Genomic DNA, 26,681 nt, shown 5'->3' with positions numbered 1-26,681 from the left:
CCTTCCGCTGAGATAAAATCCATGTTAAAGACAAGATGTTTGTGAGAGGCCAGAAAAGCGGGGCGATTACCAACGTTTTGAGTTTCTCTGTGATGCAAGTCTGCGGCTCTTCTTGAAATCTATCTATCCATCTATCCATGCATCCAATAGTATGATCAGAGTGTTAAGATCAGTTCACGTCATTTGGATAAATAACTTTCATCCTTGAATAACACAAGGAACTAAGACTGATTGATTTCACTAAATAAAAGCAAATAAACTACACAACCTTGGACAAACAATCCTCTTTTAAAAAATGTACTGGTGTTTAAATCAACATCTGGAGATATTCCTCTAAACTGGACCGTGAAGCTCGGTGTGATCTGCTTCGCTTTCAGTCATCTGACTTTGTTCCTCATTTCACCTCTTCATATTCAGTATCTGCTCTCAGTGTCTTCCTCTTCCACCCCAGTTTCCATTGCTGCTTGCTGGGACGTTGCAAATGCCTTAATTCTTCAGAAAAAAAGTATTTTTTTTTCTGATTAATGCATTTGCAGCATTTTAGTCAGTGATGGGCGTAACACAGCACTGTGACGTGCGTTTCTTTGTGATACTTGGTTTTACTAAGTAGTTTAGCTTCCAAACAGTTGATCTCTGCAATAAAACGATTGGACACAAGAAACTAGTTTCAAGTATGTTTGATTTATTTCCAAAAATTAGTGTCACCACAAAACAAGATACAAAGATACAGTAAACAAAGAAAAAAAAAAAGCCTCCGACATCTTTGAATAGTTTAATTTGTAATTTTGTTCCTCTATTAATCAAGCTGTGTAAACTGCACAAACAGGAAAACAGGAGAAGTGGATGATTTTTTTTTTTTAAAAAGCCCTTAAAAACACACAGAGCTTGCTGGACCTTACAAATGACAACAAGACAAATCTCCATTTCATTTTCTGGACAAAGTTTCACCACAAACAGAGAACAGGCCACTAAGGTTTTTGCACCAGTAACAACATATTTAAAAAAAGAAAAAAAAGAAGACTCATTGGTCACATTGAAGTTAGAAAAGTATACTTATGTTCAGTACATACAGTTTATAAAATGAAATGTCACGCAGGTATTTACAGAACAACATGACACCACCACACTGACAGTTACACTTTTAATAAAAAATAATAATTTACACGAGACAAACGTGTTAACCACAAGTCAATAGACATTCGACAAAATAGAGAGCACATCACTTATTTAAATAGAAAAATGTCAGGTAACTCTTTTGAACTCACTGTGCAAATTCTTTTCATTTCACCTGGAATGAGGAAAGGTCACATGTACGGCGTAACGCAACGCCGTTTGAGAAGGAGTGCATACTTTAGAGCTAAGTGCAAACAAATTGCTTTTTCATGTTGTGCATTAAAATCTCTGAGTATTTGGCAGTTCATATGTCTCTGTAAGCAGCAATCACCTTTCCTCGTAGTAAAATATCTAATAGAAACTTTTTGACAAAGTATTTCTATACTTTTTTTTTTTTTTAAGTCTAAAATTGAACCCACAGTTTTATTGGCCAGTGATATTGCTTTGAACTATCTACAGTTTAAGTGGGATGAGATCCCCCTAGGTAGTGCACAGTCCCCTCAGATGTCAGTCCTTCTTCACCTCCCCGTCGGAGGAGGCTGACAGCAGAGACCAGAATGTTCGATGGCGTGACGAGCAGCAGGGAGAGGAAGCGGACGGACGGAGGGACGGCATCCCTCCTTCCACTACCAGGCACTTGATTCACGGTGGTCCCTGAAGTTTTAAGACGTCAGTGCAGCGGTCACGTTTCTGCTCTCAGCCTCCTCATGGTGGCGTTAACCATAGATGTGAGCGTTCAGGCATCGGAGATGCAGTTCTGGATCTTGTCCATCCACACCTGAGCGCTTGGGGCATCTGAGGCGCAGAAGTTATAAACTCTCTTGCTGGTCTTCAGCTGGAGGGGGGCAGCAGATAGAGAGAGAAAAAAAAGAAGACATGAAGGCACCAGGGATAGAATATTTCAAGCTGATTTAAAAAACAAAACAAAATTGTATTTGAAAGTGTTGTGAATATTTGGAGCTGACTCGTGGGATCAACATTCCAGTAAGCATCAGCAAAAACTGCAGACAAACAATTACTGCATGTTAAATCAGAAAAAGCTCAAATCTAATGACAAACATGGAATAAATTCCATATTTCTGTTTTTGCAAGAACATCTTGTGAATGTCCTTTGAAATTAATCAGATGCTTTGATGTCTCTTTGGAGGAGTAATTCCAATACACCAGTAAACCATGTGACATTTCCTCCTTAAATTAGATGTTAGAAGCAAGTCAAATGGACATTTTTAAGGAGGGCAGAATTTTGACAGCTGAACAATTTGATCAGCGCATTTCTAAAACTGCAGCGATCAGCATCCTTTAAGGCAGGTCTCAGAGGAGGGTAAGACTGTGAATGCGACTTAAAAAAAAAGTACAAAAAAATTAATTCCCAGATGTGTAATGCTTTGTCTTGTTGTGTAAATCAAGTTGAAAATAAACATAAAAGACTGTTGCACGCATGCACATACACACATTTCCATGGTTTTGCAAGTCCAAAATAATTGAGTGTAATTAAATTATATTGATAAATGGGAGTAAACAATATCACAGTCAGATGTTCTGCAGCCAACCATGACTTTTCAGTTCAATTTATAACACTAAGACATGAAGGATTTTAACAGGACATGCCAGCATATCATTACTTTATTAATGTTGCTGGATTGGCTGGATTTACGGCTTGCATTGTGGTGAACTCTTTAGTTTAATCCACTCATATCCACGGTATTCAAACAAGTCATTGCGCAAGTATTTGATAAAAAAGAAACAAGAGTCAGCCCCACAGTTCTGTTGTAATACTACTGGGGTATTCGATTCAGACATTTAGTTTTGATTCTGTCGATCCTCCACCCCTGAGGAGAGGTATGCATTTCCTCAATCATGTTACAGTGACACGTGCGTGTCATGTTCTTAGCGCAAAGAAAAGAATCAAACCATGAAAAGAGTTTGGTTTCTTCAACTTTCACAGGAGGACAGAAAACTGCCTTAAAATATGACAATTTGAATGGAAACTTATTGCTTATTGGAGGAAAGAAACTCAAGGAAACTGTAGATTGAAGTAGAAGAATGAAATGTTTTTATAGTTGCTTGGCACAGAGAAAGGATGCTCGCAGGGCGAGACCCTGCAGCACTTACATCGAAAAAGGCCTTTTCGCTGATGTGTTTCGGGGCTCCTATTGTGGGCGCAGCGATCATCACGGACTCCACCTCGGCCAGGTCGATGTGGCCTCTGCAGTTCGTGTCCTCTCCGGTGTCGTAGTACCTCATCTGTGAAGACACCGGCGTTAACCCTGCAGACAGGATGAGGATGAAGCGTGAAGGCGCCACAGACTCACTCACCTGGTGCTTTGTGATGTCCAGTACAAACCAGCGAGGCTTCCAGCCTTTCAGCAACGCTCCACGTTTATACAGGATCCCCTCATAGGACCTGAGAAACACCAGAGTCTGAGTCCAAAAGCTACGTTTGTTCGACAGGCTTGTTGGCTGTAACGTGGTACAATTTTCCTCGCACACTCAAAAACATGACACTTTTAATGTTTTGGAGGAAATGATGCTGATCTGAGCTGAACTCGAGGTGAAAAATGATAAGCGTTACTTTCTTGCTTTTCGCCCTTGTGGAGTTTATGCTTTGATTTTTAAGTCAAAAATGGATCCAGAAGTCCAGGAATGCTTGAGTCCTCCATATGATCAGAGCACGGTGTGAATAAAAAAGGGAAAACCATCGTTTTTTTTGAATATGCCAAATAAAATAGACACGGTGAATAGACATTCAATCAAATACGTCCAGTACTGAACACCCCAACCTGGACTTTACGAACCTTTCAAAATAATTACCCGGGATTTTTGTCAGGAGTAAAAAAAAAACCAAACACAATAAAACACCTCCCCATACCGAGGTACGAGATTAAGCTTCGATTAACCCTGTCCATAAAAGAGCTGCTGCAGTAGGAGAGAGAAAAGTTAAAAATCAACCACATTAAAGTGAGCTCCAAGAGCATGATGACGAGATAATAAATGCTGAAGCAGCACAAGTCACCTGTTTCCTGAATCATGAGTAAGATGAATCGAGTTAGTTGCGGAGCGATGATCAAATTTCTCCATCTTTGAAACCAATCCTATCTCCTCTTTTAGACACGTTCCTTCAGAAGCAAAACTTGATACTTAGTTTGTAATTTTTGTGTATCAACAACATTTATTTGCCAGGAAAATCAGTTGAACGTGTTTAATGTAATGGTGATTCTTGGCAATCAATGTTAATGTTCATCAAATGTAATTACAAAAGGTGTTTATTTCCCTTCTGAACAGTGCCACGTTTATAAGGAAGAAGCATTTGAGGGATGACCATCCAGAGCTGAATACGTGTGTCCATGTAAAGAATTTGCCGATGTCAAACAGACATTTCCTCACTTTTTGTTCATAGTTTATTAATCAAAATCAATAAGTAATGATAATAATGAGTTCCGCATTACATTGTTGTCTCAGGCGACATTACAATGGCACCACCTGGAGAAAAACATGTGCTTAACATACAGGATTGATCAAAACTGCCAAATGAATGTGTTTATAATATCAGTTGACGTATATCTGGAGAAACGCGTCTTTATAGCCAGGGGTCTTTTTAACTTTGGGAAATCTCTGGACTCTGGGGTTGTACTTTTCTCCATATGTACAAATTCAACCTCAACACCGACTGTACATTGTGTTCTCATTGTGCAAGCTTGCTGGTTAAATGCACTTTAACCTCCCATACAGCTGCGTGACCCATTTATGTGTAAAAATGTTAAATTGATCTGGTCAACCCATTAATACTCAGATTTTACGTCTTCAAATGAGTGAAGCCTTGAAATAGATTATTAAGTATTTCAGAATGTACCTTACTAACTCATAGCACCACATGTGTTTAATGTGGATTTATCACTCAAATACATTAAAAGTACTTAGAAACTGTTAATTATTGTTAGATTTCTAACATATTTCATATGTTAACACTTTAGTGTGTCAGAACACTATTTGGCTGTTGAAATATGAGGAGCGCAAACAGCATAAGTACGTTTTTTTTTTTTTTAGATAAAGTAGTTTTTAATGACTGTTTGTCCATCTTGGAGAGAGATCTCCAGGAATAGGAGCCAAGAGAATGTACTTTGACCCCACAATAATTGTAAAATTACACACCCAGAATTTAACAGAGTACAGACAATCCTCACAAACATGACACATGGCATACCACAGGCCTGACTCAGCTTCCAAAACTGGACTGGCCCCTTGCTGAACGAACTGAGACGTGGACTTCCTATTTGTTCCGGCGCTCAGGAAGTTCACGACCCACCTGTTCTCCTCGCTCTTGGGGGTGAACTGGTTGTAAAGCGTTGCAGCGCGTCTGTTGATGCCGTTGGCTGTGGCGGTGCTGCGGTCCTCGCCCAGAGTGCTGTCTGGCAGGTGCAGCATGGAGCGCCGCTGGAAGGCCTGCAGGCTGGACGTGGGAATGAGGCCCGAGATGGACACCGACTGCTTACGGAGCTGCAATTGTATTTAAAAAAAAACAAAACAAAAAAAATACAAGTAAGATAACACACGACTGGTAAATGAAGCTCAAGACTGTCTCAGGCTTTTTCTTTTTTTTTTAATCAACATAACGTGTCCTCTTTACTCCTTTCATACGCACATTTCCTTCCTGGTTGAGGTCTTCCTGAATGCTGATCCGGACTCTCTCTAGAGTGGTGTGCCATTTTTCCGGGGCCTGGTTCAGCTGCCCCTCCAACTTCTCGATATCCTACAGCAAAAAGGACAACCAAGAAAATTGTCAAAACTGACACAAAGCAAAGATCAGGACGAAGCTCTTGACGAAAACTTTTGCCGAGTGAGCCTCACAGCGAGGAGTTTGGTGATGGCGTCCGGCTGGGCGCGGCTCACGCTGCTGTAACACGGCCAGACAATCCTCCTCTTGCTGTTGGAGAGATTGTCCGTCTCCTCAGAGCTATCCAGCCTCACCGCCATCATCCTCCAGTCGTAACACGGCCCGGTGGACAGAGTCTCGTCTGTGAAGAAGTCCCATTTGATCAGGCTGGGGATGCTGATCGAGGGCTTCAGGATCAACTGTGACACCAAAGCAGAGGAGTAGGATTAAAAATAAAAAGTATACCATCACTTCAAAAAAACCCCAGAAAAGATGTTTGAAGATGAACAAAGATCCCGTCCAGAAAGAAAACGTCCTTAATAATAAAATAAATATTGAATATTATGTATCTAATGTATGAAAACTTCAGTCATAGAGGTGCATTAAAAAAATTAATTATAACTGAAAAGTGAACTACTTCTACAGTCGGCACAAACCAAAAAGACAACTTTTTTAGTTTGTGTGTAACAAATCTAAATATAAGGTAATATAGCCTGTAAACCTGTAATGAGGCACAATACAAGATTATTTCTCCTTTTCCATATGTATCAATATAATTAATTATAATACATTAACTAAAATATCTATGATGTGTTGTTTCACTGAGATTATCAATAAGTCTCACAGAGAGTATCCGGTTGTGCATTGCCTCACAAAAAAGACAAAGAAGTGATAAACGTGTGACTGGAAAAGCATCTGCCGCCATTAAAGCCATCTGAGGTTTGAGTTGTTGCTCCAAAGAGAATCGAGTCAATAAATGAAAGAATCAGGGAGGGAAAAACATCAGAAAACAAATCAACTCAACTCGTGTGACAAAAACATGAACGCCAGAGAAGAGGCCTGATTTTTTTTTTTTTACGATATCAAATCATGGAGTTTATTTTTCATTAAAAATATGTTGAAGACTTCAGAAATCTGATTAGGTTTTTTTTCCATAACACTGAAAACCGCCAAATATACTAATATGTTTCATTGTGCTAGTTTAGAGTACACGATTGATGCCTCCTCCAGCTTCGACAGTAATCTGGACCCGACGCTTCACTCTGGTTGCCTTTTGACGTCAAAACCAGTTGTGCTCACATAGATACGCGTGTGCCTTGAACTCAGATTTTATGTGAGCACCAGGGAAATTTCCACTTTCAGTAAAAACCATTTCAAAATGGTTTTCTGGCGTCAGCCTCTGAACAAACATCATCGCTCTGAAAAGTGAAGCTCAAACATCCAAGAAAAGCATTTGTGAGTGCAAGGGGTGCAATAATAGAAAATACTTGAACAAATCATTCTAAACAGTAGTGATATTTATTCAGTACTCGGAGTACAAACTGCTGCACAACTGTTTCTTTCTTTTTTTTTTTTTTTGGACAAAATGCTCAGGACCTCAAATGCTCCTTTTAGTGTGCTCTATTTTTTTTTTTTTTGCTTTGTTTTGTTCTGAGGTTGTTGAATGTAGATATGCACATACCAAATAGCACGTTCAATTATTTCAGCTTAATCTGGTGTCAACCGATGAGTGACGTTACATAATCCCGCCCGCTTGTACACATCTAGAACCAGTACCATTAGTTATCCTGAACATTAACATTCAGACACGGTTGGCAGGTAATCTGTTTTGTAGTAGTTGAAGTACAGGAAATGATGTGGAGTGGAAAAACACAAGCTGGAAATATAATGCGAGTTGCTTGAATCCACATAAATGTCAAATATCAGATGTTGTGCAGCTCCTCGTGTCCAACAGCAGTTTTAACCTGTCGGTTGTAGCACACTATGACTGCATGTGTATTGACAAAGAGCTAACAATTTCATACATATTGTAATACTATGAGCAAGGCAAAAAAATGGTGATTTAAAAAATACTTACTAATAATACCACCATCGACGCATGTTTGTTTCTATATCCAAGCTATGCACATTTTGGGCAACTCACTCGAAATAAATAATTATTAGGATTAGCAAAACATCTTCATAAGCAGATAGAATTCTTTTGGTCAGATTTGGTTATGAAGATTAATCAAATACACATCATTTCTGTTTTTAGGTCATTCATAAATTATAGCCAGATGTAACACTGCAAGATATAAGCGTAATTTTAATAGACGTCTGCTGAAGGTGGACATCAACACTCACCTCACTCTCTGAAGGGTTGTACAGATAGTTGAAGAAGATGGGACTCCTCCGGTGCATGCGGTTGATGCACTCCCAGATACAGATGCCTCTCCGGGTCTGCTTATCACCTTTATCCTCGAACAACAAGCCTGTGGAAGCCCACAGAGGAGAAATTGTTGCACAGCATCATGAAAAGAAAAAGGGTCTCAATAGGACAAATAAGAAAAGGGTCGACTGGTGGTTTCAGCAACTATTGGATACAGGCACTCATTTTACAGTAGTTAAACGACAGGCAGAGTCTCACTGTAATAATGAACAATAAAAGACAAAAACAGTCCAATTCGTAAGCAAACAAATGTGCGACTAATTTATCTTCGGGGAGGCGCAGTGAATGACACTGATCATACTGCAGCAACACCACAGTGGTAGTACTCAGTCTGGACACAATTTATTTATGAAAGTGGGCTATTTCTTCATAATAAGGTAATTATTAGAAAGCTGTATACACGTGAGGGAGCATCAAACTAAAATGAGATCATATAATTCAACCCAGTTTACTCGGACTCAGTTGTCTTGTGCAACTCACGTGTATTTGTAGAAACCACGTGTTGTTTGTCTGATAAAACCTCACATTTCAGTAATACTGACATGACAAAGAGCAGTAAGAACAATACTCCTAATTCTTGTTGGTTGGTATCATAACCATCAGTTCTAATAACTAATCACCCCCTTGTGAGATGTAATGAAATTAGGAAAGCAATAAAGTGATCAAATGCTAATAAAGGAGAAAAGATAAAAAACATGTTGCCTATGACTACCAATGTAGGTGAGTGTATTAATGAATGGGACGAAGTAAGGTCATTGTTTTATCTTTTTCTTTTTTTTAAAGTAAAATTCTTTTGCATACTTTGGCGCAATGAAGCATTTGTGCAGCATCAAAAAGACGACGGAAACAAACAACCCCCCCATGCTTTAATCTGTGAAAGACACTGACCATGTTCCAGGCGCTCATAGTCCGAGTCCAACAGGAAGTTCTTGAAGCGATTAGAGATGTGATGATAGGCCAGGAATCTCAGATAATACTGATTAAACTCAAACTCCAGAGGATGTTGCTCCAATATCTGCGAGGATATGAAAAAGATGAATAAAGACTATTAGGAAGGGGAGAGGGAGGTCAGTGTGTGTGTGTGTGTGTGTGTGTGTGTGTGTGTGTGTGTGTGTGTGTGTGTGTGTGTGTGTGTGTTGCATAGCATCCTCGTGTTGGGGCTTCATGTCTCTCTGGCGTATACAACAACCAATTAGAGACAGGAAAGAACATCTCCTGTGCTGGTGGGGGTCAAGGGTCAGTGATATCGTCACCGGCAGACACAATCCAGACTGATCAGTCGTGCCATTGTTCCCATCCAGCGGTGTGAGGTGTCTAAGTGAAGAGCTAAATATTTGCGGCCACCTGGGTCCACTGGCAAAAACAACAGCTGTTTCGGAGATGAGGCACTTCTATTTTGAGCTCTTGTCCGAAACCCCCCCCCCCCCCCCCCCCCCCCCCCCCACCCCTTTATAGCTCTCCAGACCCAAGGACCCTCGCCAAACGTGTCTAAGCTGCCAAGCCTACAGTTTCAAAAGACAAATGCAAAAACTATGTGTTGATGTAAGTGTATGGGAGTGGGTCTGTGTGACCCCAGGAGACACACACACACACACACACACACACAGGAAAAATTTTTTTAAATCCCACAGCATTCTCTAAAGTTAGCACTTTGGAGACAGCACAGCACTCTAGACTTCAGCTGTGTCAGTTTCATTCTTAACTCGACTCACCCCGCCTCCATCTGAAACCCTGAAGCACACCCAAAGCCTTCCCAGAGACCCTCAATCCCCAAAACTGCAATTTTCCACATGTAACTCTAAACACGCACAGAAATGTGAAGAGATGCTGAAACACGCGAGCGCAGACAGCCCCAGCGCTGATCACTGGGTTCACGGACCATCTGTGCAGCAGCCTCCGCGCACACTCCCTTGTGCAATGTGCTGTTGTGATTACATATCCAGCGTTGGGGAAGCGAAAAAAACCCAAACCAATGTATAGTTCATGACAGCTGAATTTCTCGCATTCTTCACTGACCCCTCTGCTCGCTTTATGGGGAATGTGGTGAGATCATGACGAAGCTATGAATGATGGAGCGGCGAGGAGGAGGCCCAGCGTGCTGGAGCGTTCAGAGCGTCTGCGTCGCCAGCGGCGTGTGAAGCTCACCTGGTGCACGCAGTCCAGGAACTGCAGGAAAATGGGCGTGAAGCCGCTGCCCTGACTGCTGGGACTCAGGTTGCTCCGCTGGCTGAACTTGTAGCCGAAGGACAGCCACTCTTTCTCCAGCAGCACCTGAAAACCCTCCAGGGTCCGGTAGAACGGATCGCTGAGCAGCTGCACCAAAGACACCACCTGAAAACACCAGAGGAAGCAAGAAACTTACAGTCCTTCCTTTGGAATGTTGTGCTGAGTTGTATTTGTTCTTTCACATCTCTCATCCTGGTATCCATGTTTGTTTCTTAAAATATTTACTTTATTTTTTTTCTTTTTTGGTGGGGGTAGTGACGTCTTAAAAAAAGCAGCTGGTAACGACTTTGCTGCATCATCAGTTCATGGAACTACTTCGCCTTTTAAGCTTTAATGTGTTCCAGTCACCACGGTATTCGGAACTGCTTTTGGAGCAGAAGTAACAAAAGAGCAGGTTGAACTTGGGGCAGCTGGGAGGATCCTGAACCTTTGTTTTCGAGATGTTTTTACAGCCTGCAGAACTCTTGAAAACGCACACATAAACCGTTGCTTCATCAGTGCTGTCTGAGCGTAGTGAGTTATGCTGTTCAATGTTCATGTGAATGAAATTTGGCATAATGTAGCATCAAGAACTCACGCAAGACCAGCTTTACTGGAGGCGTCCTGCTTTTCTGACTTAGGATGCTAGAATAAACGGGAACACGACAACACGAGTTTTCCGAGAATATTGTAAGTTTGGAATTTCCAAGCAATGACGAAACTTGAAAGCAACAATACCGAATTCACTCATGCTTTTGCAACTTATTTGTTTGGACACTCGCTTTCAACCTGTAAATCCATCTGCTGGCAGTATTATCTGGGGGAGTTTGGGAGCTAAAAAAAAAACCCAAAGAAACTCAGCAGTGTGAGGTGGTTTTTAGTCTTCTGTTGACAGTCTGCATCATAAAAAGGAAAAAAAAAAACGACAATTGTTTGTCAGATGATGCAACTCCTGACTTCAACCATGCATCTTCTAAACCACGTTGTCCAGCGTTGTTGTTCATCTCAACTGGTTATGGCTGAAGGCAAGGTACAAGGTGGACCGATCACCAGTCCGTCACTGAGCAAACGCAGACAGACAGAAACCCACAACCTCAAACAAACGTTGAGCTGAACATGGAAACAACACAATGACAGGACCCCCAACATGATTCGAACTGAGGATTCTCACACCGAGGTGAGATCACTTCACCATGCAGCCCTAACTTCTGAGTTTCCCCTCAAAAATGCAAAGTACAGTCAAGGACTATGTGAAGTCAAACTTAAAATAAAACACACACTCTTCTGCCGCTGTAGGATATGTCAATACTGCAGTCCCAACTTTAAAGCATATACCTAAACTGATACATTTACTGACAAGTCACAAGTAATTAGCACACACACGCATGCACGCACACACGCACAGATAAGGTAGAACTTCAAAAATACTGTGTAAGAAATGGAGGGGGCAGAATATTTCCACATGAATAACTTGAACGTTAACATATGGAAAAGAATGCAGCATGTGTACTTCAATCTGGATGACGTATAAAAGTTATGTGTTTGTGTCACGTTGTCAGATTGACAGCTCATTAATATAATAAAGAATCAAAAAAGCACAACAGAGTGCACACGTTCTGACTGAGATGAATTACAGATTTCTTTGAGACAAAGACCAAATCTGATATTTTATAAACATTTTTTGGGACACAATTTAATTGAACCAACGTGTGTATTAGAAACAAGAAGTCAACTGTCTTCATTTATAGGGAAAACAACAGTAATACTGTTTCTAAATCGCTGTAAACAAACAATCCCCTCAAGAGCTAAACACCTTAAAAAGGACCCATGTTCTGATGACAAAATGTCAAATCCATCATCTGCGATTAATAACATTTATACAACAATGTAGAAGAGTCTTGAGGTGCACTTGAGCTCAGTCCACAAAACACCAGTGCAGAGCCACTTGTCTACACATGCAAAAAGGTTGGCCTGCTTCCCTGTCCGCATCTTTTTCAACATAACTAATGAGCCCTGACGCATGTGGAACACAGTGAGAAAAACAGATCCCGAACTCTCTTTGGGGTTTACAAGAACTCAGAGGTCTGACTGGTGGGGAGAAGCCTCCTGCACCTCGCAATGAAGTGTGCCACCCTGCAGCAGACTGGAGCGTGATTAGGAGCATGAAACGGGCCACGGGAGGTGACTGTGGATACCAGAGAAGTAAAGGACAGGAAGGAGGAACGGTAAATTGCAATGGCATTCAGACACAAAGCAAAGACAGCTCTGCTTCCTGTCTGCTGGGGGTCGATGGATTGTGGGCTGAGGCAGTAGAGTCGGAGCATATGGAGCCCATTTGCCTGTTTGCGGGTTGATCAGGACCTGACTGGATGGAGCCGGTGGCCCGTGGAGAAAGATGCTCAGGGCTGAACACGTGCCCTGCATAAGGAATCCACAAACTGTGCTTTTAAACAGCAGCCCAGGGCCCTACAAACCCACATAAACACAGTTGCAAGGACACACTTTATGCAGTTTAGCAGGTCAGGGTGGAAAATATGAGCTCAGTGTGCAAACATGCGATGAAATGCTGAGTTTTGCAGCAATTGGATACTGACAACTGATTAGGATTGATGCTGGGCTGTTGTTTACACGACTACAACCACAAACGTACACTTTCATGATTGAAATCGGGTCATACGCCTTCACCACTACAGATCTTTTCAATATATTTGCACATCTGGCTCAATGGCGACAAGGCTGTTGAGAAGATGAGCGGGAAAAGCAGGTGTGGCAGATTTATGATTCACACATGGTCCATTCACAAGTGCAGGCTGAATGGATGCCAATGGGTTTCTGTGGAAATCTCTAAAAATGTTGTCAACAGTTGAGAAAATAGGATTATACTTAAGTAGACACTTGTTTCTACTTTCGGTCTCAATGTGTTGCAGAGGGATAAAACGAGTCACAGCCTAACACTGTTTCACACAGCCTGATAATTCATGTTTGGAATGGCGAGTGTCAAACTCATTTCAGTGCAGGAAAAACATACCATTCAACTTGATCTCAAGTGGAGGAAAAGGAAAACTATATAACAACTGCCAAGTTTCCATTTATTTGAATGAAAAGTGGTACAGATACCTTCTGGCAAAAGTCTACATTGAATAAAAAGTGGCATTGTCTTTTTTGTTAATGTGATGCCTCCTGGTGAGTGAAATGTCTTGTAATTTTCAAAAAGGAATCATGGTGAATAAGTTTTGATCTTGTTTTGATTATTTTAACCCATCTAATTGAAGGTCATCTTTCATACTGGATTGGAATCACTGGCAGACCTGTTCCGGCGAGCAGGCCGCATGTTTGAAATGAAGTGAAGCGCTATTTATTGCTTGAGCTTTCCACTCAGCAGTCGCTGCTTGGTTGAGTAGTGACACCGGCTGGTAGACCGCAGGATTAGAGTGCACCGCGTTGATGGGATTCTCTGAGTTGTGAGCCTTTTAGTGGGACAATTTACAAAAAGTTGCTCATTAGGAGGCAAGTGGTGAAGTGTTGTACTCATTCTCATGAATTTACAGAGTGGAAAATTACAAAATAGTTTCTTCACTTGAAAATAATAACAAAAACTTTATTGTGGTAACGCAGATGAAAGGAAAAGTAAAAATGTGTGTGGTCATCTGCCTTGAAATGTTTTACACTCTGCGGATTAAAAGACTTCATATTTTGAACCAAAGAGAAGTAGTGTAATTTCACAATTCCTTGACAATGCTGTAACAATGTTAACTCAAGTTTATTTTGCAAAACTCAAAAACCCAGACAACGTGGACTTGGACGATGTGACATTCTTTCTATGAGGTGTCAGTGCTAACCACTTGGCCACTGTGCTCCTGGTACCCTGCAAAGGCTTCAAACTAGACTATTACCAACAGGTTGCAGCAAGTAACCAGTAATTGACGCCAGAACCATCTGCAGTCTGGCTCTCGATGCTCGTGTTCACGCTAGACACAGAAGCATAAAACACGAATTTGGATCTTCTATCGGCAAAAATATGTGAGAGGTTTCAGGACGCTGTGAAGGACTTTCATGACAGAGTTCCAGTAAACTCTTACACACTGCAGCTTCTAATCGCTGCTTCCCACATGCAACCATGCCCATTATTGGACCGGTTCCAGAAAACTCCCCCTCTCCTGTCTGCTGAATGGACACTCAGGTACACGAGAAGCTGGATGATATCAATGATTTGTCTCCACAGTTCTTAGAGAAGCAATGCTTCTTTTTTACAACACCAGTTTTCCCATCTGTTTAAGTTCATTTAGTCTGTAACTTCTCTTCATTATGAACTCATGTATCCCTCTTGCAAAGTTTTGTTCAATACATAAAACCAACATTAGTCAAAAAAAAAAAGGGTGGCCCACGCACATGTTCACATCTGTCTCCACTGCATGTGTTTTTTTTTTTTTTTTTATACCCGACGGTATTTGAGCAGTTCTCTCACCTGTGTGGTGATGTCCCAGCCATCCTCCAGGCTGAGAAGCACAGATGAGCCGCTGTCCAGAAGCTCGACCAAAAACAACGCCAGCTGCAGGATCTTGTGAAGCTATGAGAGGTCAACATATGTGCATGTGAATAAATATAAATACACACACACACACACACAGACACACACTTAATCCGGTAAATTACTGCTCTTTTCCCACAGATAGTATTTTTCGACAGTGCATGATATGCTCAATGTAAGGCTGCAGGGGGTCAATCAGATAACCAGCATGATAAGTGCTCCTCGACGTGGTTCCCTTGGGAAAACGGCTTCAGAGTGGATTTATTCACATAATTTATCCATGATGTGAATCTCATGCGCTTGACTGCCGGGTCGTTCTCAGACAAATTTTATTGTCAGACTCTGCTTGGCTTCAGCAATGAAAAACTGTTGTTTGTGTGTTTTTGCCACCTGCAGGATCCATTCAGAGTCCTCCAGGGCTTTGAGGAAGGAGTCCTCGGAGTCGGAAGAAGTGGCGCTGGGGGCGCAGGCCCTCAGCAGCTTTTTGAAGGCGGCCTTCACCTGCCGCGTGTCGGCAAAGTCCACCGGCACCAGTTCACAGTTCAGGGACGAGTCCACCCTGAGACCCTGTCAGACATATTGGAATATAATTACTCATAGTCCAATGCAGAAAAGCACAACAGAGATCAAATTACCCACATTCATATTATATTACATCGTTGATAATCATCTCAGTTAGACTTTAAATATACAATTGATGTGGTAATTGCAATATTAGATTTTTGGCATTATTCATGAAATGCTTCATAAAAAGTTTGTATACATTTTGTACAAGCTTTCACAATGTCACCTTAACAATCGGTTATCCTTCAGTATTCAATTAAAATGTTATAGTTTGAATTTGCTCATGTATGCCTTTCTAGAGATTCAATTTAACTTGAAAAGGAGCATCTGTTTTACTCAGAACATCTTTTATTGCTTTTCTCCTCTATGCATACATTTGCCACCTGCAGTAACACTATTATTTAACTAGTTAAAAAAAACAAGTTAAAAAATATATGCAAACTGGTGTAATTATTGAAAGGATTTCATAGAGCACACAATTAGTTGCTTTCATGATTAAAATAGAAATTCACAATTTTTCTGCTATAGCACACAAAATAACTTTGAACAAATCTTCAGCAAGGGTTAACAAGAAACAACACAGCAGACAAAAACAAAAGGAATCCATCATCTCGGGGCTCAGAGAGCCTCTTTCTTCCCAGCCTCACCCTGAGATGGGATTTTTCTCCAAAGACGTAAAGAGCAGCTTGCTGTTTGAGGAGTTGCGCCTGCAGACTGTTGCTTCCTGCAGGAGGCGCCAGATCTTTCCCTGCCAGTCTGGCGCCCACATCGCCTCCTGATGAATGTTGACTGAGTCTGCTGCTGGAGCGCAAACTGGCCCACATGCCTGCAACCGCACAGATACACACACTCAAATACTCGGGAGCAGGCCTGTTTGAAAGCTGTCGAACAATACGAGGCTAAATGATGAACAAACACACGGGATGCAGACTTTGTTCACATGCACGGCGGCGCGACAAGGATTACGTAAACGCCTCATTCTTTCAGTTCACAAACAATGCAGATGCCTTTGAGAATCGGGTGTGTTGACAATTCAGAAAGCAGAGGTTGCTGAAATTATGTTTTTTTAGCCATTCTCTAGAAAAATATGCATGCAATACCTTCTATACAGTGTGAATCACTAGCAGGAAGAACATGATTTTTCACATTTTTTTCACATTTTTGGGCCATTTCGAATGCATCTAAATGACTATTGAAGAGTCACTCCGATGCAACTGATCAGTTAATGAGCAACATTCAAGCTCAAGCTAATGAAACTATTGCGCATTGACATTTTGATCTATACAGGAAGCAAAAAGGCCTTATTTAGATAAATGGTTCGATATAAAAAAAAAAAAACAACAACTTTGAGCTATAAAGGTTTTTTTCCCCCATATTAGCAAATGAGAACAATAACTTGGAAAGTTATATAATTTATTTTTATTGACATTGTGTGCTGTAGATCAGAATAAAACAAGAAACTTTAGGCTTGCCAAATAGTAAAATAATCAAGTGGTCAACCTCTCTTAACTGACTCCAATCCATTTTGTGTTGCATTTAAAGTTTATTATGAACGACTTTGTTATGCTGCATGATCATAGCAGCCTCATTTAGGATGATTCATGACTGGAGTGCCATGACTAACAGCCCCCCCCCCACAGTCTGGACCCGGCTCTGAACTGACCACAGCCTCGCTGAGCCAACACATTAACAATAGAGAAGACCACATTAGAGCAGCAACTTTGGTTTGTGAAAAACCACAGCTCCCAGAGGAGCGCCCGCAAAGTCAGCAGAGATTAGTACGGTGTCTCACAAGGTCTTTGTGAGGAGGTTCGCAGCAAGTTTTGCTGTCACTTTGACCTGGTTAGTAAATGCGTGTGTGTGTTTGTTAGAGGAAGCAGGGAGGATGAGGCTTGGCTGATGTGTCAGAAAAAGACGACGTGCTGAAGGAGGGCCAGCAGCGAACGTGACCGTTTCACTATACCTTGACTGTGGACTCTCTCCTTAATGGCACGTTTTGGGTTTGAGTGAGTAAAAAGTTTATCTCTGTACTCAAGCACTGGGTGGTGGTTTTGTTGAGCAAAGAGGATGGGGGTAGAGAGAGGGGCATGAAAAAAAAATAATGAATCACGTCAACGTCAACTCTACTATGGAATAAAATAGAGTTTTATGACAGAAACCGTCATGCAAATGACAAATAACAGCTGATGGTAAAAGTTGGGACTCTTCATTGTAAATGATGATGATTATGAACGCATGCATGAGTAGGACTGAACTTGGTTATGAGTGATGTTGGAATGAAAGATTAATGCTTCTTATGCAGCGTTCTGAAGTTACAGTCTGCATTTCATCTCGCAGCATCGGGAGATGGGCTGTGTGCAGTTAATGCACTTTATGTAAAGCTTTCCTTTCACTGAGTTGTGACAACTTGTGATGAGATAGAGACTCGGAATTAAAAAAAAAAAAAAAAAGCCAAATTAGTGGCAATTTTTGAAATCACATTGAATTGGTACCTGGTGGATGCTCTAAGAATGTTGCATAAAACTTAAGATTCACTTTATTCACCATAGAAATTCACACTTTTTGCAACTGTCTTGCAACAGACTTACAAAAGTCATGCAGCAGGAGTGCAGTCGCTATCAAAGAAAATTAAGAAATCTTGACCTCATTTTACGATGATTTTGTTTATTTCAGTTAAACGTTTGCAAAACCCTGTAAAAGGTTTTGAGACATTATGGAATCTCCATTGTGAATTCTCTTTCTGATTTGTAGCAGCTCGATGCGGTAGAGATTTTACAGGAGGCACAAATATGTAAAGTCCATAATGGGGAAGACGGGATATTTTCTCTGTATTTGACAAAAGTGACATATTTTGATAATGACAATCTGACTTCTTACATCTATGATAGTTTTATGCACTATTAACAGCATCTCAGCTTCCACCCGATGTCTTCTGTTTCTATGAAACATGCTTCCGATGCATCTCCTCATTTTTAACGGAGTACTGGTAATATCTTTGACTGTAACATTATTAAATTAACATATTATATTAGCAGCAGGATTTCCACATTACAAAACATTTAGTGACCTTAGTAATCTTAGATGAGTAATGACTGCTTCACTTTGTGGCATTTCTATTATAAATCTGTATGAAATTGGAACTCCAAGCTCCATAGTAGCAAAAATGTGTCAATAATCCCAATAATGTGCAGTGTCACCCTCTAGTGTACTTGAAATATGCTGAGTCAGTAGAGAAACATTCTGACCAGTCATCTTCATGACGCCGTGACTAAGGCTTCAGTCATGCAAACATCTGGCTGAATTAAAATGTTTCTTTTCAAGACTTCCCATTCCAACTTACACGATCATTGTGCCGAGTTAAATAACCAGCATGATAAATTCTAATCCGGAATACTGCCATGACCATCATAAATATACAGAAGAGTACTAGGGACATTGAAGAAAAAACTATTTCAGAGGTTAAAAAAACAACACAAAAAAACAACAAATTTCACTTCATAAAAAGTCAAAAATCAAAGTCGAGAAATGTATTTATTTTTTTTAAAACAAAGTGGAAACGTCTGTCCATCCACATGCCAGCACATGTGACTGGAAGGTGGAACGATGCTTCAGCACAGGCTTTAGCTCATAAAAAGTGCAGACATCCTCAGTATTTGGACTTTGCAGACAGTGCAGCCTGCAGCTCTCCATCGCGTACATTTGCCAAGTGCTAAGGACAAAGGCACGGATCCCGGTGGTGCTTATAAGATGTATTATTATTAAACAAGGAAATCCTGTGTCAAATCAGATGTCTATCAGCAGTAAGCAATCCTATATAGTCAGAATTAGGGGATTTAATGTGATTTCACATCCATGGGCAAATCATGAGGGATGGACAGACATCGCCACTTTGTACTAAAAAAAACAAAAAATCACGAACATAACTATATTCTTACATATGATACTATTGCAGTTTATCATAATTCCCAATGCAGAAATAAACTAAACAAATGACATGTTGAGTCAAAAACACTCACCTCCTCTGGTAAAGCTGTTTGAAAAAGGGAGGTCTAAATGGACAGGAGCCATCTTTGGTATTCTGGACGTTCTCCTTTCACTGCCTGTGATCAAAACAGTTGTACAGCAACCGAAGGACGTTAAAACAAGTGTGGGCAAAACAAGCTGACAAATTTGTACTTTACACACAAGAAACAAAACCACAACAATGAGATGAGAGCTTTGGCTCAGCTCTGCAGCAGAATTGGGCTAAATGATATTTTCCTATTCAGATAGTTTGATCTGATATTAGTGCTTTAAAGAGAAGACAAATTGAACGAGAACATGAATGGCCAGGACTTGTTTGCATGTGTGTATGAGAATCAGTGAGTACCCTTGTCACAGTTTTAGGATCCAGGTAACAGACGAAGAGGACTGAAAAGATGGACGGGCTGAGCTGTGACCCTTGAGATGAATTGTTGTGTTGCATAACTTTTGGTTGTACAGATTTCCTTTTAAATGTCAACAAATATTTGTGATACTCGGATGCACGGATGCACGCACGCACACACGCACACACACACACACACAGGATGAAAGAAAAAATACTGCTAAGAAGAGCAAACACAAAAAGGAAGAGAATGATTACCTGATGCCAGAGAGAAAACAAAGCTGTAATGGACAAAAATAACTCTTGGAGTGCAGCGCTGCAGTTTTTCGCTTTATCTGAACAAATGAACTTTAAAGTGGCCTTGTGTCCCTTTGCAAACAAGCTCAGATTTTTTTTCCCACGGCACGGCCAAGGCCATCGCCGCAGCCAATTCAGGTCAGGTAGAAGCATGGAAGTCAGGTGACATAGATTTGTTTTAAGGGAAATGAGACCCAGATTTTCACAGGCACCGACCTCTGTCCGTCTGCCAGTTACGTTGAAATTACAGTTTGTGTTATGCTGCTTCCTATGTGAACTTATTGTATTCAATAGCTGCTTTAATCTGAAAGCAAACTGAGGTCAGATGATTTATTGGGAGTTTAACTCAAGGCAAACTTTCAAATGACATGGACACACACAGTCTCCTGGTCTGTTTGGATTGAACAGCCCTTTCTCATGCCCCACACTTTAACAAACAGACATCAATGTTAGCTGATAACACCGACAGCAGTATTTCAATTAGGTATCACAGTTCGAGTGGCTCTAGACGCGAGTTCAGCGGCAAGAGCGGGGCAACTATTGCTATGCTCACATCTTAGATTTAAAAATACAGCAGAACTTATAATCTCTTGCTTGGCTGGCAGAACTATAGCATTTTCTTATATAAGAGACCTCTGGTTTCAGGAATATATAACAAGTATGCTCACTGTTTTGGCCTTTTTCATTAATCATGAAAACAGAACTATGGAAATTTTTATTTGAGTTATTATTATGCAATTGATGGTAAACTATTTTGAATCCAAACCTCATTCATAGATGCTTCATATACAACACCTAGCCTCTGAATCATTGCTCTCAAAAGATGACAAAGTCTCTGCATGTGTCAATATGAATCAGTGTTGGTGTTAATCAAGTATGAAAGTTAATCTTTATCTGTCGCGTTGTACCTGGGGAGAGGCCTATGAGAGAGCGGTTTGACAGAGTGTTGTTTCCATTCATTTTGAAGTAGATGGGGATGGAGTCGAGGATCGCTTGCAGGTACTTCTCCTGCTCGAGACTACTGGACGAGTCCGAGGACGAGGCAGGCACTAGGGAAACAGAATAATTACCATGAAGCAGCACAGGGAAGTTTAGCCAGACAGCAGAGATGAGAAAATGTATTGGAACCTGTTATTCATAAACAATTTTCAACTTGTTTATTCCGTGTGCTTCGCGATCACCAGCCACTTTCACGAACTCACCAAACACACAAACTCAAGTGTAAGCACACCTGCTGAGGATGGGTTCTGCGACTTGAATAGTCCCACCACGCTCTTGCCGTGAAAACCTCCTGAGCGGAGCAATACAGCTTTGGTGCGGGGATGTTTCCAACACACAGCAGGCAGACGGTTGTGTCTGTAGCAGCGAGCTACTTTGTGTAAACTGCTGTCCTGCACAGACTGAGGGACCACCAACAGGCCTGGGTAGCTGACGGGGAGAGACAGCACAGACATGTTTGTCATCAATAGTGCACTAGTTACATTTCTTGCATGACTAAGGGACGCATATGAATAAATAGTGGTTTCTCAAGGTTTTGACATTACGCGAGGTAACAAACAATGTATTCGTCAATGATTTGAAAGACCTTCCACACGGTTACAAATTCTTGCAAACAACATCAATTCAGGCCGCCCGTGCTTCATGACAACAACACAGATCAGCTGTTTGCTGTCGTGATTCACGAGGCACATAAAGCCGTGCCACAGCAGAAAAAGAGGTTTAACTGGCAGCAGGTGGTGTACCTGCGGCAGAGCGAGTAGAGTCTGTTCACAGCTGTGATCCTGAACTGCTCGCCTGACTTGGAGCGCGACGAGCTGGCGGTGATGGTGCCAAGGCCCAAGCGCTGGTAGTCACGGAAGCAGGACTGCTCCACCAGCTGCTCCATGGTGGACTTCTCTGACGCTCGCAAAGTGCTGCTGGGGGGTGGATCGCCATCATCTGAGACTGAAGCACGCATGAGAAGCTAAGTTATACAAAAGCCTTGCCTCTAGCTGTTTTTCTTCCTCTTGACACACATTTGTGCGTGATTAACTGTGATTTATCTCACTTGAAATGTCATCGTCCTCATTCCAGGTCAGTCTGCTGCTTCTTTCGCTCTTCTTCAATGAGCTCTGGCTGCCACGGCCCATTGTGATCTTTCCAGCCCTCTTTGCTCCTTTGACGATGGTTTTCGAGAGTGTTCTGTGAAGAGCACAAAGGAGACAAGATTTATTGTCTGCAGGTTGTGCATAAAAACTGCTAAAGCATGTGTTCACAGTGGTATTTCACACACAACGACCTCAGTTAGTGAGGCTTGTATGACTGATTTTACAAGATTAAATCAGTTCAGAAACCATTCCTATGGGGCTGTATGACGAACCTGAAGCCAGTGTTTCGTTCTTTTTGCTTTGGAAGGATTAGCTGAGGTGTCGTCTGTCCTGCAGCGAAGGCAAAGGAACTGTAGATGGACTGTGGATAGCGGATTCTCTGGAGGTGTTTTCTGAAGATCTCCACCATCTCTGAGCTCACCTCCTCATCGAAAGCCACTTTTATCAACTGCAAAGGAACAATCATCCAGCTCTTGTTTCAACCCCAGAAGCAACATTTCAGACGGACTGTGGAACACAACTGGAAGTAAACATTGCACTACACTTGCATCATCTCATTGTTTGGGTATCACTGCTAAGATCCCCTGTTGTAATTATACAAGCCATCATACATGTTACCACAACACAAACGCGGCGGTCGCACAGTAACAACTGACCTATACTCACTTTGAACATCCCCGTTAGTAAAAAGATAGGAATGAACTATAAAAGGTTTTACAGCAGAACATCAACAGAGTGAAAACACATGCCTGACTGAAAATTGTTTTTCTCTTTGATACTGTGAGCCTCAAATTATGACAACAGCAGGGTGCTTGAAAAATGTGCCAAACTGAATATCAATTATAATTTTACTGCTTGTATGTCATTTTGATTGCTTGTAGTTCTCTGGCTGTTCAGAGAATTAAATAATTACACAATGCTATGAAGCTCAAATAATATTACAACACTTGTCATTTCTCGGTCGTCCTCCCATCAGCTAAGATCAATAGCAAGAAACATCTTGTGGTCAAATTTAGCAAAGAGGCACGTGTGTTTCAGTTTTTACCTGAAACGATGCAGAGCGCAGCTGCAGGCCTTCCTGCATGTTCTGCTGCAGCTGGTTCTGGATGCTGATCTTCTTCTCTTTGGTCAGAGTTGACACGGGAAAAGCTCTGATCACAGCCTGCTCCCCCACTAAGACACAGACAGGAGCCAAGAGCAACATCACATCACTGACAGGAGAAGCTACAGCATCTTAGTGATAGAACAGAGCGGACTCTTGTTTTTTGTGAGCGCTGGAGAGGTGGCAGGAAAAGTAATTAAAGACGGACGGGTGGGATTGTGATCATCACAAATTTGACTGGGAAGGAAAATATTTAAAAACTTTCACATTTATTAAAACAAAAGATGACCTGAATCATCAGTTAAAAGTCTACTTCTTTTTCCTTTTCTACACAATTGTTAAAATACTAATAGAAAAAAATTTAGAGTGTAGATACAGTAGAACTAGGCCAGTATGGTATCTGGCCACTTTAGACCAAACTGCATAAAGGGAAACTGTTGATTAGATAACCTGACCAACAAGTGCAACTCTGAAAACCCTGAAAGACATTGCAAAATCAGCTAACAAACAACAAAAGCATTGTTTCTCTTTTGCTGCGATGCAAAGTATTTACCGAGCGGATCGTGAGGGATGCCTTTGAAGATGATGCGGTATGTGGTGAGGAAAAGGGCTCCCTCTGCTGGGAGGATGTGCGGGCCCCCCAGCAGCCCCCCAGTGGCCTCCTCCCGGCCGTCGGGATCCAGAAGCACACGCAGCCCTTCCGACACCAACTCTTCTCCGGGAAGCATTGCTGGACGCAGAATCTTAGGCTGAGGGGAGAAACATAAAACCACAGATATTACAAGAGGGAGAGAGGAGAATGCACAAACTGTACCTTTCAGTGACAAGCATGGGATATTAATAAGATATTTTTCATCTCAGATGGGAGCCTTAAAATGAGAGACTGCCAAAAAAACAAAGAAAAAAATACCAGCTTGCGTCAGGGACTCAGACTTAAAACGGTCAGGAAATTAATTCATCACTATAATGTCAAATCAGAGCGGTGCATGGCCTGGTTGGACAAATTTCAGGCTTAACGTGCACGTCATCATCAAAATAAACACACTAACTTATAGTTACCCAACAATCTGAACATTGAACTTTCCAGCAAAAACAAATTCCTGCTCACTATAGAGAAAAATTCCCCACCTGAAAAAGCACAACCTGCTTTTCAACTAAACATCATTCTGTTTATCCAGTTGATTGTACTTAATAATTACTTGTTTTTATTTCATTTCGAATTGTAAAAGAGATAATATGTTCTGTAACACTTCTGTAATATTATTTAAAGGTTGTGGACTTGCAACCTATATTCTTCTCACTCAGGGTATCATTACACTGCAGAGTGGTGGCGAACAATACTCAATTGTTCGGTTTCTTGTGCTTTTTAATTTGTTAAGCCGATGAAAGTTTATATGCATGTTTGAGTTTGAATCCATTCTCTAAGAAGGAAATAATAGAAGGAAGGAAAACAAAAGAACATGTATGTGCACATTATACAGTTGACTGAACCTGTGTGATTTTGAAAATACAATTGTTTATTAACCCACAGACCAAAAGCTGAAACTTCCTGCAGTTCAGTCTGCATCTGATGTCACTTCAGCTCCTTCTGGCCTTCAGCAAGTATATCAAGGCTCAGTTATTCCACTGTCACAAATATAAAATGAAGAGGGACATCACTACAGTCACAGTATTTCTCATTAAGGACATAGTTGACCAGAGGGAGATGAGATCTGGCCAGGAAATAATATTAGCTGCTTGACGTCTTTCCTGACTGAGCACTGAGAGCAAAAAGAGAATCCCTCTACACATCAGTGCTACTGCAAGGTCGGCTACCTAATGAGCTGTATCTTAAAACCACATTCTTCTTTTTTTTTTGTCTTATTGCTTTCATTATTTCAACTATTCAGGCTTGTCATGAATCCAGAGGTGGTGTAGTTTGCACAATTTGTTGGCAGGGTGTTCCCAGCTATTTGTCCAGGATGGAAGATTATCACTGAGTAGAGAAGGCAGTCAAGCTCACTGAGCTTTCCAGGTTGCTCCCAAGGCAGTACTGGCATGATATTTGTCTGCGTGCATGACTAGCTGGCAGATACACAGCACAGCGGGGTCCAAAAGACCAACTGGAAAAATATGAAAATGCCAGAATGGCTGGATAACACTGGATGATTCTGGCTCTCTTGACCGAACTGAGATTTAGGAATCATAATGTCAGTGACAACCTTTAATAATTGAAGGAAAAATTATTCATTGATTTGTGCTGTATTTGACTGTGTGAAAAGCGCTCTACAATTGATTACATGAATATTCAGATAACATGTTAAAGTGAGATTTAATTTTCATGGTTTCCAAGAAGCAAATATAAGCAGAGTACTTATATTGTATCAAATTCCCCAAAAAATTGTTTTCACTCAGATGCACAATAACCAGTCCTCTCATCTATTGGTGCTAATTGGTACTAATTGGTGCTATGAAAGAATCAATACATTCAATACATTTTATGATGCAGAGGTTTGGGTTAAAAAAAATAATGGCGCAGACTCGACTTAAGGTATTCTGATCTCCAAGAGCATTTAAAAAAAAGTTTACCATTTAAAGGTATGTAGTTTTTTCAGGTATTGACACAACCATAACATATAAATAAAGGTCCCAAGCATTAAAACTCAAGGGTATGAAAAAAGAAAAACAAACCATTTGACCTTTTGAAATAATCTCTTTTATATCTTTTATCTATTTTACAGAGTTTTCAAAGCAGATAATAACTAAATTTGCCCTTGAAACAGAAAATGTTACTTCTTGCAGTCACCGTCTTTACAAATAACACCAAATCTTTGTAATCTGCTGAGGTGCATTTTCAACTTCTGAAGTAATTGACCCTGGTACACAATTTCATAAATGCTGAACGGACAGCATAACAACACTCACCTTCTGGATGGGAGGTAACCTCCTGCTCTCTCTGTGAACAGCCTCCAGTGCCTCCATCTGCATCGCTACGATACCTGTGGGTCAGATGCTGGGGTCACTTACCATATGCACACAGACACTCATGCACATGTGCAGATTTTACCAGTGTATTAGCATGCTACATGCACACCTCTGAGGGTGGCTGCGTATAAAGCTGAGGGGCTCGGCTACGAGCGCTGTACCTGGGATCATGCTGTGTAGGCTCTTGATGTGCTCCTGGGTCACTCCGCTCTCAGTGCACACCTTGTCGATGAAGCGAGCAACAAACCTGACCACAGAGTTGGCCAAATCGCTGTTCTCAGAGTCTTCGAAGCCGCTTTCTGTGTCAAAGCTCTCTGCCACACTGCCGGCAATGCTGTGACATACACACAGTAGTAACAGACACAGTGAAGAAGAA

The 26,681-nt window shown here is 41.2% G+C and overlaps 1 protein-coding gene across 2 annotated transcripts in view; it reads right to left on the bottom strand.

The window, feature by feature from the left end:
• Positions 1-670: 670 nt before the first annotated feature.
• Positions 671-26,681, bottom strand: part of sbf2 (SET binding factor 2) — a 94,992-nt gene continuing 68,981 nt past the window's right edge. The window contains exons 20-42 of one of the 2 annotated variants that reach the window (XM_080500219.1): positions 26,467-26,639; positions 26,246-26,319; positions 23,895-24,090; positions 23,285-23,412; positions 22,512-22,687; positions 22,200-22,333; positions 21,895-22,096; positions 21,384-21,580; positions 21,061-21,201; positions 19,506-19,589; positions 17,453-17,527; positions 16,137-16,315; positions 15,316-15,492; positions 14,863-14,964; positions 10,338-10,523; positions 9,081-9,207; positions 8,108-8,235; positions 5,959-6,183; positions 5,753-5,860; positions 5,417-5,607; positions 3,430-3,517; positions 3,226-3,357; positions 671-1,948 (exon numbers count right to left, since the gene is read on the bottom strand). In XM_080500219.1, coding sequence (XP_080356345.1) covers positions 1,850-1,948; positions 3,226-3,357; positions 3,430-3,517; positions 5,417-5,607; positions 5,753-5,860; positions 5,959-6,183; positions 8,108-8,235; positions 9,081-9,207; positions 10,338-10,523; positions 14,863-14,964; positions 15,316-15,492; positions 16,137-16,315; positions 17,453-17,527; positions 19,506-19,589; positions 21,061-21,201; positions 21,384-21,580; positions 21,895-22,096; positions 22,200-22,333; positions 22,512-22,687; positions 23,285-23,412; positions 23,895-24,090; positions 26,246-26,319; positions 26,467-26,639 — 3,322 coding nt within the window. In that variant the 3' untranslated portion in view covers positions 671-1,849. The remainder of the gene's footprint in view (positions 1,949-3,225; positions 3,358-3,429; positions 3,518-5,416; positions 5,608-5,752; positions 5,861-5,958; positions 6,184-8,107; positions 8,236-9,080; positions 9,208-10,337; positions 10,524-14,862; positions 14,965-15,315; positions 15,493-16,136; positions 16,316-17,452; positions 17,528-19,505; positions 19,590-21,060; positions 21,202-21,383; positions 21,581-21,894; positions 22,097-22,199; positions 22,334-22,511; positions 22,688-23,284; positions 23,413-23,894; positions 24,091-26,245; positions 26,320-26,466; positions 26,640-26,681) is intronic. The other variant, XM_080500220.1, reaches the window with a different exon arrangement.

This window comes from Blennius ocellaris (assembly GCF_963422515.1).
Source record: "Blennius ocellaris genome assembly, chromosome: 1".
Taxonomy (NCBI): Eukaryota; Metazoa; Chordata; class Actinopteri; order Blenniiformes; family Blenniidae; genus Blennius; species Blennius ocellaris.
This window is presented reverse-complemented; position numbering and strand designations above follow the sequence as displayed.